Raw genomic sequence first — 14784 nt, 5'->3', positions numbered from 1 at the left:
TTGAGCAGGGAAGAACTGTGATGTAAGTGAAGTCTAAAAGACAGTATCGGGGCGCCTGGGTGGCTCAGTTGGTTAAGCATGTCTGCCTTCAGCGCAGGTCATGATCCCAAGCCCTGCATAGGCTCTCTGCTCAGCCAGGAGCCTGCTTCTCCCTCTCTCTCTGTCTACTGCTCTGCCTACTTGTGCTCTCTCTGTCAAATAAATAAATAAAATCTTTAAAAAATAAAAGTATCAGAGGAGGTGGCATGAGAGCCTGGAGTCAAGAGAACTGGTTTGGAGGTAAATATAGGGAAGTAGGCAGAAAAGATGGTGATAGTCAGGAACAGACTAGCATTGGAGGTAGAGGCTGGAAGAGACATTTTGATAGATTACTGGCTGAATACAGACACTAATAGATAAGGGTGAGTCAAAGAGTACCCTGAGGTCTTAAACCAGGAGGTTGGGGTAGAAATTAAGTCCAGTAGTATCTGTGATTTCTCATACTGGAAATCCAATTTTTCAGTAAAATGATTCAGTGTTCTCCTTGAGCAACTGTACCATAAACAGGCTCATTGAGGCACCTGGGGGGCTTAGGCGTTAAGCGTCTACCTTTGGCTCGGGTCGTGATCCCAGGGTCCTGGGATCGAGCCCCGCATCGGGCTCCCTGCTCAGCAGGGAGCCTGCTTCTCCCTCTCCCACTCCCCCTGCTTGTATTCTCTCTCACACTGCCTCTCTCTGTCAAATAAATATAAAATCTTAAAAAAAAAAAGGCTCATAAATGTATCCATTTTATTTATTTATTTTTAAAGATTTTATTTATTTATTTATTTGAGAGAGAGAATGAGAGAGAGAGAGAGAGCACATGAGAGGGGGGAGGGTCAGAGGGAGAAGCATACTCCCTGCCAAGCGGGGAGCCCGATGCGGGACTCGATCCAGGGATTCCAGGATGATGACCTGAGCCGAAGGCAGTCGCTTAACCAACTGAGCCACCCAGGCGCACTAAATGTATCCATTTTAGAGTTGGCAGATCTTTGTTTTCCAGATGGCAAGAGAGAGGATCAGAGGTTCAGTTAATTGCCCAATCAACCAATGAAGTGGAGTAAGGATGGGCTAGAACCAGACTTCTTAACATCCAATCCAGTGACCTTTCCTAAACTATGTTGGGTATGAGAAGCTTCAGAATCAAGGCAGTTTATACTTGGATTTCTCAGGTTGACTGACCATAAGCAGTCAATTTTCAAAAAAGAGGATTTACCCTTTCTGTACCCAGTCCCTGCCAGCTCACTTTCAATCCATATGCATATGAACTGTCTGGCTGGTTGGGCTTTCAAACAAAAACTCCTTGGATTTGTTTTACTAATCCTTACCTCTATATGGCTGGACAAAGTGAGGACCATCACTAACTGCCGGCCTCATTCAGCAGTGTTTTCATACTCCTCTATGGATAACAAAGTCAAATGAATGACTTCTCAACAGAATAGAATCTTAGGGTTTAAAAGATCTTACCCTCCCACCCAAACTGAAACCCTCTAGACATTACTCAAGACAGATAGTCCTCTTGCCTCTATATCTTTTCAGGAATGGGGTGATCCATTCCTTTGTCAGTACAGCTCTGATTACTAGAGAGCTCTGAGTCTGAGTCCTATACCACAGAACTGTGGTTCAGTGAAAATAGCACATGCCTTTGAGTCAAGCAGACTTGGGTTAGAATTCTGACAATATAATTTGCTGTATGACTGGCGCAACTTATTTATCTTCTATCAGTCTCTTCTGTAAATTAGGGATAATAATGCCTATTTTACAGAGTTACTATGAATATTAGAGATTATTATGCATATTAGAGATTATGTAAGTTTTTTATTTTTATTTTTTTTAAGATTTTATTTATTTGACAGAGACACAGCGAGAGAGGGAACACAAGCAGGGGGAGTGGGAGAGGGAGAAGCAGGCTCCCCACTGAGTAGGGAGCCCGATGCGGGGCTCGATCCCAGGACCCTGGGATCATGACCTGAGCTGAAGGCAGACGCTTAACGACTGAGCCACCCAGGCGCCCCTATGTAAGTTTTTTTAAAAGATCTTATTTATTTGAGAGAAAGGGAGAGAGCACAAGCACAGGGGAGGGTAGAGGGGGAAGCAGGTTCCCTGCTGAGAAGGGGCTCGATCCCAGGACCCCAGGATGATGACCCGAGCCAAAGGCAGATGCTTAACTGACTGAGCCACCCAGGCACCCCATATTAGAGATTATGAATAAAAAATTCCTAGTGCATGCCCGGCACAAAAGAGCTAATAAAGCGGTAGCTATTATTATTGTCATATACTATGTACATATGCCTTTCAATACTTTCAAGCACTTGAATTTAGTTGTCATGTTATTCCTACATGCTCTTTTTCTTAGAGGAAGCATCTACCAATATTTTCTCCCATGGTCATCCTGGCCTTGGCTATGCTCCTGCATACCATGTCTGTTGGACATGGTGCCCATAACTGAACAAAGTATTCCAGGTGTGGTCTGACTGCTTCAAAACAAAGACCATAAGCCCCTATTCCCCAGACACTACTCTTCAAGCTGCCTAGAACTCCTTTAGCATATTTGGCAACTGTGTCACATACCGCCTTAGTCCTATGGAGACTTCCAGGTAGTTTTCATGTGTATGAATTTGCAGCCTTCTCCATTTTGCACTTGCGTAGAACTTTTTTTAATTCAAGAGTAAAACTTTTTTATTAAGTGAAAGCCTATTAGGTATTAGGTATTGTGCTGAGTTCTGTGGACGTAAAGATGACTAGAACAAAGTATCAACATACTAGAAATGTGAGCTCCACAAGCTTGGGTCTGTCATGTTCACCAATGAATCCCCATTTCTTAGGATGATGTCTGGACACAGTTATGTGCTTACTGTTCGTTGAACAGATGAATAAAACAGTTTACAATGGAAATTTTTCCTGTAAGTGAAAAGGCATTTCCCTAATTCACTTATTTTATCAATTTGGATATTCTCTACTAGCCTGTCACTTTTAGCCCAACCCTGGTATTGAGAGAGTAGGGTAGATCCAATCTCCAAAATAAAATCGTACTGTCCCTTTCAAGGCCAAACTAAATACTTACAGATTTATATGGTGGATGGCCGTTATATCCCACCATTGAAGGCCGTTATATCCCACTTTTTGACCCTTAATACAAGGCTTCAATCCGAGGGTTAGCATTACCAGGCCAAACCTTCTGAGCACAAAACACCCAAGAATTTCCTGAGGTGAGTTCTCTCTGGCCCTGACTTTTTGTGGGGATAGAATAAGGTCTTCAGGAGCAGTGTGGGGTGATAGGTTAGGAGGACCTTGAAATTCTGCATTGGTCTGTGAGGTGCTGCCAGGACCTCTGAGTCCTCTCACAGTTTTTTCCAGTATTTGGGCTACAAGTGAGGCAATGCTCGCCATCTTGATATCAAATACCAGGCAAGCAGCCACTAGCGTCGCTCGGTAACCACGGAGACACCCGTGCCCCCTCCCGTTTCCCATCCATAGAGGCTGTAAACTACGATTCCCATCAGCCGATTTCCTCTACTTGATGGCGAGTCGTCTAGATTTGGCTTTCGGCCGCAGCGACCGTGCCGCAGTGAACCGCGGGAGTTGCGGTTCGCGTCTAGGCCTCACTTTTTGCCGCGGGAACCCCAGCACTACAAATCCCGTGAGCCAGTGGGCTCACGCATGTGCACCGAACAGCGGGTCCTCCCTGGCCCCCTGCCGGTGCCTGAGAGGTAAAAGAGGGCGGGGGGAAGGAAGAGGAGGCGGATCCGGGAGCTGCGTTGGCTGCGGCCTGGCACCAAGGGGGCGGCCCCGGCGGAGTGCAGACCCAGTGGCCCCCGGTGATTATGGACCCAGCGGAGGCGGTGCTGCAGGAAAAAGCGCTCAAGTTTATGGTGAGGAGAAGGCGCAGGCCGGGGAGCGGTGGAGGCGGTGGCGTTGGCGACGTCGCTGAGGCTCGGGCCTGGGCCGCCTGCCCGCCGGAGGAGGGGGCAGCGGGATCCTGGGCCGAGGCTGGCGGCGGGGGCAGCTGAAGGGACCGGACGGGAGCTCTAGGGAGGAGGGAGGGGGTTGCGGAGAGGACCCGGGGGTGGGGGCAACAGCTCCGCCATCTTGTGGATGAGAGGCCAAGTGACAGCGGGAGCTTAATCGGGGAGGGGGCTCTGGGCGGCGCGCGGGGCCCTGGAGGGAAAGGGGCGTGGGGACAGTTACTGAAGAGCGGAGGAAGCCCAGAGGAGAGACGCCGTGAGGTTGCTGGCAGGGCCTTCTCGGTGTCAGGGTTACGGGTAAGGCCCAGCAGAGGAGGTGCGTTCAGGAGTGGGGAAGGGGAGCGCGGGTTAGTGGAAGGAGAGATATAAGGTGGGGGGCGGGGGGGAACGGGCAAGGCGGGATGCAGATGGATCTAAGGGTGGAAGAGAGAAAGCCAGGGCAGGTGGGAGACTTGTAGTTCTGTAGAATGTGGGGGTGGGGTGGGGAGGAGGGGAGATAGCCTTTGCCTTCAGGGTACAATCCCAGTTTGGCCAAACTAATGTTGACAAACTCTGCAAAGGAAGAGGCCTTACTTAGGAGGAGAAGGGCTAGGGATGGAGACCTAGGATTATGGTGATAGTCTCTAGGGAAGGAAGGGGGTGTTGATGGTGAGCCAGAATTACAAATGTCAGAAAAAGGGATACATACTCTACTTTGAAAGGAGAGGCTAAATATTGTAGCGAGCACGAAGTGATAAAAAGCAAGAGGTTGATCCATCAGGGAAACATGGGTACAGGAGATTGGGGAAAAAATTAATATCTAATAGGGTAAAACAAAACATAGTGCTAAATTGTAAAGAAAGTAAAATATGGGGCCTGGTGCTGTATCACTTTCTGAGAAAGGAAAGGCCATGGAGATTACAATAGCAAGACTCCTAAGAAGTGATGAGATCAGTGGAGAAATTCAGGAGATAAAGGGGAGATCTAACTAGTGGGGAATAGGAGATATCAGAATTGGTCGTTACTTATCAGCTTTAGGTTGAAGCACAGTATGAACTTGGATTGGAATTTGTTGGGTGTATTTAAATCCTTTGGAGCCTAGTTCTTTAACTTTGTATCTGCTTTTCTTTTGCTGCATTTGTTTGGCAAATTTGTATAGGCTGGTATTTGATGCTTTTAATCTGATGCTTCTTGTATATCCTAGGTGTAAAACCAGACTTTGTGGTTACAGCTAAAGAATGATGGAATGCATAGACTGCTATTTTAACAGGTGGCTTTAGGGATATTGACATTATTTGCAGTGGAGTGTTGCTTTTTCGGAAGTAATTGTAACCTGTCGCTCCAAATCTCATTTCTTTGATGGTTGTTACTTTGTTTTTGCCTGAAATACCAAAACAAATTAAATAAACATGGACACTATCCTAACTGAAATTTGGCTTTAAACTGCCCCATTTATAAGAATACATCTTCAGAGACTGGTCAAATTTACTAAAACTTTATTTTGTACTAGTGCTTTCAAAAACACCTAACTGAAGTTTGAATATATCATTAACAAAATCCCATTAGGCCTGAAGAAGGTTCTTGAGTTTCTGCCAATGTTGAAATTCTAAAATACTAAATTTTTTTGAACTTTAGAAGTAAGAAGAAGTTGCTTGATATTTTACATTATTTTACATTGAATCATCTCTATGCTAAATAACCTGTATGCCAGCTTCTAGATTTAAGTCAGAAAATTGGCAGCTGCTTGTTTTTGTTTTCCTACTTAGAGATTGACTGAGTCCTAATCTTGACACTTATGTCAAATTTATGGAATAATGTGATTTATAGATCATAAAGAGACATGAGATCATCTTCTTTACTCCCCATTAGACCTCAGCCTAGGAACATTCTCAACTACTTGATCTCCACTTTGTACCAGTGAGTTAATGTTTCGATAGTGGTCTCCTGATTGAGTTAAAGTGGACCTGGAGATGGCCATGTAGTAGTTTGCAGCTTTTAGTGCACCACGCATTATTAAATGTTGAGTCACGGGCGCCTGGGTGGCTCAGATGGTTAAGCGTCTGCCTTCAGCTCAGGTCATGATCCCAGGGTCCTGGATCGAGTCCCGCATCGGGCTCTCTGCTCCTTGGGAGCCTGCTTCTCCCTCTGCCTCTCTCTCTGTCTCTCATGAATAAATAAATAAAATCTTAAAAAATAAATAAATAAATAAATGTTGAGTCACTTTCCATAGGGAGAAGCCAATTTTTTCTTTAATTTTAGTAACTTTCATTTTTGACCTTGCCTGCTATTTTGGCTACTGCTTGAGAAAAAGGCCAACTGGAAGAGGGTCACCAAGAAGGACTTCTTAGTAACTAAAGCAGAGAATGGAGAGTTAGAGATTTTGTATTTTTTAGCTCAGTCACAGTCTTATTATGAATATGAGTAAGTTACAACTTGCCTTTGGTCCCATTTACCCTACTATAACATATGTCTTTACTCAGTCAGTTTTGAGATAGGAAGATACTTTATTTGTGCTTGCATCAAGTAATTAGTGCACAGTACAACATGGAGGAATGATCCTTTTAATCAAATTGAGATTTTTGTTTAGTATTTGGCTTTGTTTTGGCCTTACTTCTTTCCTCAATTGCAAATTGTGAATGGCAGTTTTTGTACGGATGCCCTGATTTCCATGGTTTAAGAAAATGTAAAATGAAAAAAAAAAAAAAAAAGAAAATGTAAAATGTATTTCAAATGCTAATATGAAATAGATATTGTCTTTCATGAATTTTGCTTATTACAACATTAATGTAGTGCTTTGATTACGAATTTTAAAATCTTATTAACAAGACTGCTAATTCGTAGTTGACCATAGTTCATACATAGTCTAGATTTTAAATTTACCCTTGGATACTTATGAAAAATAGTTTAAGGGGAATGTTTAACTTCCAGAAACAAATGATATTAAAGCAGTAGTTCACATTAAGTAAACTGTATGCTAATATTTCATTTAGTTTTAGCAGGTCCTCAAGTACCTTCTTAACTAATACTTCCTTGGTCAACAAAATTAAAATTCAGAAAAGACAAATGGGAACTGGAAGAGGATCTGAGAAGAGAAATGAAAATGATTGAGGGAATGTAGGCACCATTTTTATAAGCACATATTAAAAAAATCTATATGGGGGATAGAAAGATGAGTTGAGGGATGAATTTGAAGTTTATTTTTAAAAATGACCAGGATAAACCAGTCCCAGAATATTAGATCTGGGGAAACATTTGAAACTTGGATGAAATATTTTAGGGCATATAAAATACTTTTTTATAGAATTGATAGATAAGGGAAACAGTATAAAAGGTAACTTGCAGTGTAACAGACCACCCCACAATTTAGTAGCTTAAACAATTTGTTATTTCTCTGAAATTTGTGGTTGATTGATGATGTTGGCTGGAGTGCTGGCATAGTTGGAATGTTCAAAATGGCCACACTCACATAGCTGACCACTGGCTGAGAGTTCAGTTAGTCCCAAAGGCCTTCATTCCTCCTTTATGTGCCCGCCCTGCTTCGTTCTCCACATGGCCTTTGGATTTACTTAAGCTGGGTGCCTGGATTCTAAGAAGGAGCATTCTAAGAGACAGGAATAGAAGGTGTTCAGCCAGTTCTCTTACGTCCTTGGATTGGAAGTCTGAGAATGTCACTCTTGGTCAAAGACAGTCAAGGCTCGCCCAGAGTCAGAGGGAGGGGAAATAATCTCTACCTGTAGACAAGAAGAATGACATTCATAAACAGAGAGAGAGAAATTGCTGGAGGCCATGCCCTTTTGAGACTGGCTGCCAGGGATGCTATTGTAGTTCGATGTTCATGCTAAAAATACAAATGGGATTAGCCAAATTTGTGAACAACAACACTAGGTTTACTTTGGAAGCATCTCTTTTTTGAGGTTAACTTCTTAAGGAACTAACATGATCTCCTGCATGACTTGCCTTAATAATGTCACTGCAGAGATAATACTGGGTGAATTAATATGAATCAGTAACTTTTCTTATTTGCTTGAGAGGTGTATGTATCTAAAAGCAAGAAATTGCATTTTAAAATAAATACTCAGGGGCGCCTGGGTGGCTCAGTCGTTAAGCGTCTGCCTTCGGCTCAGGTCATGATCCCAGGGTCCTGGGATCGAGTCCCGCATCGGGCTCCCTGCTCGGCGGGAAGCCTGCTTCTCGCTCTCCCACTCCCCCTGCTTGTGTTCCTGCTTTTGCTGTCTCTCTCTCTGTCAAATAAATAAAATCTTTAAAAAAAAATAAAATAAAAAATAAAATAAAATAAATACTCAGATTTTTCACTGAGATGGGCTTTTCTTTGAGTCAGTGAGATTGATTACCAGCTGGTTGGGTGAACATTTGAAACTAGTTCTTAGTTTAAGTTGTCAGAGTTTCTATGTATCTTTTACCTGTTCTCAATTTAAGTTAGCCTTCAGTTTCTTTTCTGGATATTCTTATATAGGTATTAAGGTATGAAATTACAAATTAGTGATAATTCTTTGTGCTAATTTTTTTTTTTAAGATTTATTTATTTGAGAGAGAGAGAATGAGAGAGAGCACGAGAGGGAAGAGGGCAGAGGGAGAAGCAGACCCCCCGCTGAGCAGGGAGCCCGATGTGGGACTCGATCCCGGGACTCCAGGATCATGACCTGAGCCGAAGGCAGTCGCTTAACCAACTGAGCCACCCAGGCGCCCCTCTTTGTGCTAATTTTTAAAACTTATGTTTGTAATAGATGTACATATTATTGGAAGTGAATTATTAGATGTAGAGAAAATTCTACTTTGAATGATTGTCAGAAATTTTTTATTGCTAAATTAGAAAATGAACTTTCAAAAGAGACCACTTATTATTCTATATTATTTGTATAGTGTTTAAATCCTGAAAGAAAGGAAGCAGAGAATTTTTTTCCCTTGCTAAAGGGAGATGGGACATATGTAAGATCTTGAGCACGTGTAAAAAAATTATTTTATGGTAAATGCCATTACAATAAAAAAGAGAATGAAGAAAGAAAAAAATCTTTGTGCTATTGAAGTATTTTAAAATCCCTTCTACTTTTTTTTTTAAAGATTTTATTTGAGAGAGAATGTATGCGCGCGCACACACGCATGAGAGCATGAATGGGGGGAGGGGCAGAGGGAGAGGGAGAAGCAGGCTCCCTGCTGAGCAAGGAGTCTGAGCAGGGAGCCTGATGCGGGGGCTCGATCCCAGGACCCTGGATCATGACCTGGGCTGAAGGCAGACACTTAACTGACTGAGCCACCCAGGTGCCCCAAATCCTATCTATGTTCTAGCAGTATTTTAATATAGCATGCAAAGTGCTTTCTAAGTATGTATAATAATTCATTGAGGATGATGTAGAAAAAATTTCCAATGTTTAACAAGTTGGTCACTATAAAGAAAACTGCTTCTTTCCTCAGTAGTCAATTCAGCATCTGTAAACTGGAAGTGGAGGAGGGGAAAAAAATACGGGAAAGTTTCACTGGCTCTTACCGTTTTGACTAGTATTCCACAAGATTCACCTTGTACTTTGGGAATCTCTTGATAATTCCCTTTACTTTCCTAAAGCCTGACTGAGACAGAGCTAGAACATTTTACAGGAGGCTCAGAGATAACGAGTGGAATAAATACTGAGGGTAATGTTGACTTCAGACTGTGAAGTCTGGGACACTCTGGGACACTCCCGCCATAGTTCTTGGATTGCCTTCCTGTGTGGCCAGGGTGGGAGTGGGAAGCAAGGGAGCAAAAGCCACAGAGCCCAGAGAGGGTTCCTTCCTGCCTAAGATGAACCTTCTGAGTTGGGATTTCCTTCTAAGGTCTTGCTCCTTCCTGAGATTTGGCTCTCCCTTCAGGATATACCTCCCTTCTTATTGCCAAGCTTGTGCTCTTACCTGTCCTGACTGTCAATAAAGGGATAACCATAGTAGAATTGGGAGAGTTGTGTTTTTTAAATTTTTGTTTTTTTAAAATATAGTTAGCCATGAATAGCTAACAGCTGTCATTTATTTAGTATTTACTATGTGCTATTCTAAATTCTTTTTTTTAAGTTTTTTTTTTTTTTAATCCCTACACTCAGTGTGGGCCTTGAACTCATGACCCCCGAGATCAAGAGTTCCATGCTCTTGTGACTGAGACAGCCTGGTGCCCCTAAATCCTTTACATATATTACTTCATTTAATCCTTCCAGTAATAGATTCAGTACTATTGTTACTCCCATTTTCAGATAAGGAGACTGAGTCCAGAGAGAATAAGTAACTTGTACAAAGTCACTCTGTTAGCAAGGAGTCTGACATCAGACCCATGCAGTCTGACGCAGTACCCTGACTTATATTATATTTAATCCTTGAAGAGCAGAGAAACAATGGAATATGATGGCATATTTCTTTGCTAGTCACATGATGGCTGGAGTGGAAGTGTTATTGTTCAGACTTATATGTAGATTTTCTAATCATTTGACTTATTGAGGAAATGGAGTAAGACTTTATAGTTGTCACAGTATCATTGTATCAGTCAGCTATTGCTGAGTAATAGAATCCACAAAATATCGTGGCATACAATGACAGACATTTATTCTCATGAATATGTGGATTTGCTGAGTATTGGATGGTATAGACTGGGCTTAGTTGGGTGACTCTGGACTTGGCTGCTCACTAAGGACTGGTACATATGATATTCTGGGACTCAGACTAAAGAAATGGTGACTTACCACGTGAAGCTCTTGTAGCTACAGCAAAGGCACAAGAGAGCAAGTCCAATTATTCAAGTACCTTTCAGTCATTGGTCCTGTCACACCTGCCAGTATTCCGTTAACCAAAGCAAGTCAATGGGCAAGCCCAGAGTCAAAAGGGCAGGAAAGTATACTCTGCCCGTAGAAGGCGTTGGGGAGGGAGTAACTTGTATAATGTACTATAGTAACAATTGTCTATAATATAATCTAGTATACTTGATTTATAGAAGAATGATGAAATGCTTACTATGACAGCTGTTGTGCTTTCATTCTGCTCATTGTTGTGCTATCCTGACTAGCACTTTCTCACTTTGGTTACTGAACAACACCCTTGGGCTGGATACTTTTAGAACCACTACTTAATATAGCAGGTATCTTTGCATCATGTTATGTAAAATTTTAAAAAGACATAAAGAAACAATTAGATTCTTGACATTAATCCACAGTGATGCCCTGAAAAGTTCATGAATATTACAAGCTATTCTTCTATCCTTGCGAAGTTGATGTCATTCCAATGGCGTTTGTACAGAATTTGAATCAAGGTCATACATAATGCTCTAACAACTCCCTTGGTAGCAGGTTTAGAGCTCTTAAATCCCTTCTTTGCACCTAAATTTGAGGCTGCAAAGATATGGTACTGATATTTTCAGATGTCTGGGGGACGTTCAGGCTTTCACTGAAAAGTCATGGAAACAGACATCCAGGAATTATATAGCACATGGATAATACTTTTGGAACACAGATGCACAAATCCTTGTACTCAGGAACTAATATATTAATGCTAATCTATTAATGTGATAATTTGTGAATTGCTGGATTATGGATAATATTTCAAAATATTTAACAGCATCTGAAAACGTGCTAGTAAACACACACAAAAGCATGATTTTTGGTGATTTTTCTTTTCTTTGGATTCTTTAATGTTTTCTAGATTTTCAACAGTGAATCTGTATTGTTTTTAGTCCGAAAAATTTAAATTTAGTATACTGAGTGCATATATTTATAAAATAAGGACCCCAAATGAAGACCTGCATTTGATCATGGACTGCAGTGTAGACCAAGATCATTTTCTTAACTGAGAAATGGGCAATTGTTAGTCTTACCTACTTGAAAAGGTTCTCTTTTTTTCCCCTTCGCAGTTCATTTTAAATCATAAATTGCCATGTATAATGTGTTAATTGATTATTTATGTCATTAAACTCCTATATGTATCCAAGATTTTCATTGGAAATTTAGGACTGTATGTTCCTAGATTGTGCTGGAGCACTGCATTTTCCTTTTAAATAGTACTTGGCAAAATCAGTGGGTTGACAACTGAAAATGAGGCCATGAGTTGGCATGCAATGTGATTTGATAAAAATGTGAACATAAACTAAGTTGCAAAACATCATGTTATATGTAGAGGGAGGTGGTTATGGGGGCAGGAGGGAATGAAGATACAAAATTAAATAAAACTTCTGTCTCCTCTAGAACTTCACAATCTATCGAGAAGATAGGAATTTATAGGTTTTTTTAATATTTTTTTAAAGATTTTATTTATTTATTTGGCAGAGAGAGACACAGCCAGAGGGGGAACACAAGCAGGGGGAGTGGGAGAGGGAGAAGCAGGCTTCCCGCTGAGCAGGGAGCCCGATGTGGGGCTCCATCCCAGGACGCCAGGACCGCAGGATCATGACCCGAGCAGATGCTTAATGACTGAGCCAGGTACCCCATGGAATTTATAGTATTTCTTAAGGCACACCAGTAAGTGCCAAAATAGAGGCAAAAGTGCTATAGAAGTTATCAGAAGGGATGTCAGTTTTAACTGAAGAGATCTTCGGATACTTTGTGGAAGAAGAAAACTTCATATTGGATTTTGTAGAATAGATAGGTTTTGATAGACTTGTTTTTGACGTGGGCAGTTCCAGGAAGAGGGAGTAGTTTGGGTAAAGGCCAGAAAATCAAGAGATAGGCAGGCACAGGTTGAGTAGATAGATATGACTTGAACATAAGGTACATAGCAAACAAGAAAGAAAAGAAAGACTGAGGACCAGGGAGTTTGGACTGAATCCAGTTTGTGTTGAAAAATAATATTCTAGTGTACTTTGTGGATGTATCTGTCTATGTAAGCTTTTTAGAGAAGTAATTATACAAAAGGTGTCCAAATCTTAAGTATATAGCTCATTAAAATTTTACCTAGTGATCACTTCTGTGTAAGCATTATCTAATATTTATAGGTTGGTTTTACTTTTATTTGTATTTAGCCTGTGTATATATGGAATATATGGAACCATTCCAGTATATGTGCTTCAGTGTCTGGCTTCTTTTGTTCCACATTGTTTGTAAGATGATACATTCAGGTTGTGTGGGGTGTAATACGTTCATTCTCATTCTCATTGCTGTGTAGTATTCCAATGTGTGAATGTACTTCATATTTTTAGCCATTCTATTATTGATGGACATTTGGGTTATTTCCAGTTTTTGGCTACTGTGAATTGTGCTGTTATGAATAATCTTGTACATTTCTCGGGCGCCTGGGTGGCTCAGTTGGTTAAGCGACTGCCTTCGGCTCAGGTCATGATCCTGGAGTCCCTGGATCGAGTCCCGCATCGGGCTCCCTGCTCGACAGGGGGTCTGCTTCTCCCTCTGACCCTCCCCCCTCTCATGTGCTCTCTCTCATTCTCTCTCTCTCAAATAAATAAATAAAATCTTTAAAAAAAAATCTTGTACATTTCTCTTCTTGAACATATGTACATATCTGTTGGGTATATATCTAGGAGTAGGATTGCTAGGTCATAGAGTATGAGAATGTTCAGCTTTAATAGGTACCATGAAACTGTTTTCCATTTTACACTTCCTGCAGCAGCATATGAGAGTTCCAGTTGCTGCATGTTCTTGTCACACTCACTTGATATTGTCTGTCTTTTTCAGTTCAGTCCAGACTAGTAGATGAAGACAGTACCATCTCACTGTCTCACTGCTTTAATTTGCATTTCCTTAGGGACCATTGTAATCAAGCACCTTTTTAGGTTTATTGGCTATTTATTTAATTATTTGAGAGCGAGAGCGAGAGGGGGTGGGGTGGAGGGAGAGAGAACCCTAAGCAGGCTCTGCCCCTGGATGCAGGGCTCCATCTTAAAACCCTGAGATCATGACCTGTATTAGCTCTTTAAATATACTCTATTGTGAAGTGTCAGTTCAAGCCTTGGAAGCCTTGCTCATTTTTTAAAAAATTGGATTGTCTGCCCTTTTTTTTAATTTTTAAATTTTTTATTATTTATTTATTTATTTATTTTTAAAGATTTTATTTATTCATTTGAAACAGAGATACAGAGAGAGAGCAAGCATGAGCAGGGGGGAGGCAGAGGGAGAGGGAGAAGCAGGCTCCCCGCTAAGCCAGGAGCCCGACATGGGACTTGATCCATGGCTTAACCATCTGAGCCACCCAGGCGCCCCTTGTCTGCCCTTTTTAATTGATTTGTTCCTTATATTCTGAAAAATACAAATCTTTCATCAAGGGTATGGTGTCTTTGTAGGAAAGAATGTTTTGTTTCAGACTTTTTCATTTGAGGGATCAGTAAAACATGTCACAAGGTTTTGTACTACTTACATAGTATTCACAGGATTAGCAAGGTTTTTTTTTTCTCTACATACCAGTAGTTTAAAAAGAATGATTGCAATTAGCACCATCATTTATAAAAGAAAGAAAAAGCTTTCTAATGCCACAAAAGTAGCAAGGATATAATCTCAGAATAAAGGAAACTCTGGGGTAGGCAGAGTAAGCAACCCCTGCCCCACCAATCCCAAGTACCTGTGAATATGTTAAATTACATGGGGAATTAAGGTAACAGAATTAAGGTTGCAAATCAGCTGACTGCAAATAGGGAAGTATCCTGGATTATTTGTGTTGGGCCCAGTGTTAATCCAAGAGACCCTAAACATGTAAGAGGAAGGTAGAAGAACAGGTCAGAGTGATGCCATGTGGGAACTCAATCCACTGTTGCCGCCTCTGAAGATGGGAGAGGAGAGACATGAGCTGAGGAGTGTGAGCAGCCTCTAGAAGCTTGAAAGGACAAACTAGAGCCTCCAGAACAGAACACAGTCCC

The 14784-nt window shown here is 41.4% G+C and overlaps 1 protein-coding gene across 3 annotated transcripts in view; it reads left to right on the top strand.

The window, feature by feature from the left end:
* Positions 1 to 3732: 3732 nt before the first annotated feature.
* BTRC (beta-transducin repeat containing E3 ubiquitin protein ligase) overlaps positions 3733 to 14784 on the top strand; it is a 153914-nt gene continuing 142862 nt past the window's right edge. Inside the window, exon 1 of one of the 3 annotated variants that reach the window (XM_081822829.1) lies at positions 3733 to 3890. In XM_081822829.1, the coding sequence (XP_081678955.1) occupies positions 3843 to 3890 (48 nt within the window). In that variant the 5' untranslated portion in view covers positions 3733 to 3842. Of the gene's footprint in view, positions 3891 to 4221; positions 4300 to 14784 lie in introns of those variants that run through there. The other 2 variants (XM_081822832.1, XM_081822831.1) reach the window with 2 other exon arrangements.

This window comes from Leptonychotes weddellii, chromosome 6, assembly GCF_054177405.1.
Source record: "Leptonychotes weddellii isolate Sample4059 chromosome 6, ASM5417740v2, whole genome shotgun sequence".
NCBI classification, from domain to species: Eukaryota; Metazoa; Chordata; class Mammalia; order Carnivora; family Phocidae; genus Leptonychotes; species Leptonychotes weddellii.
Note: the sequence above shows the minus strand (reverse complement) of the source record. Positions and strands in the feature narration are given on the sequence as shown.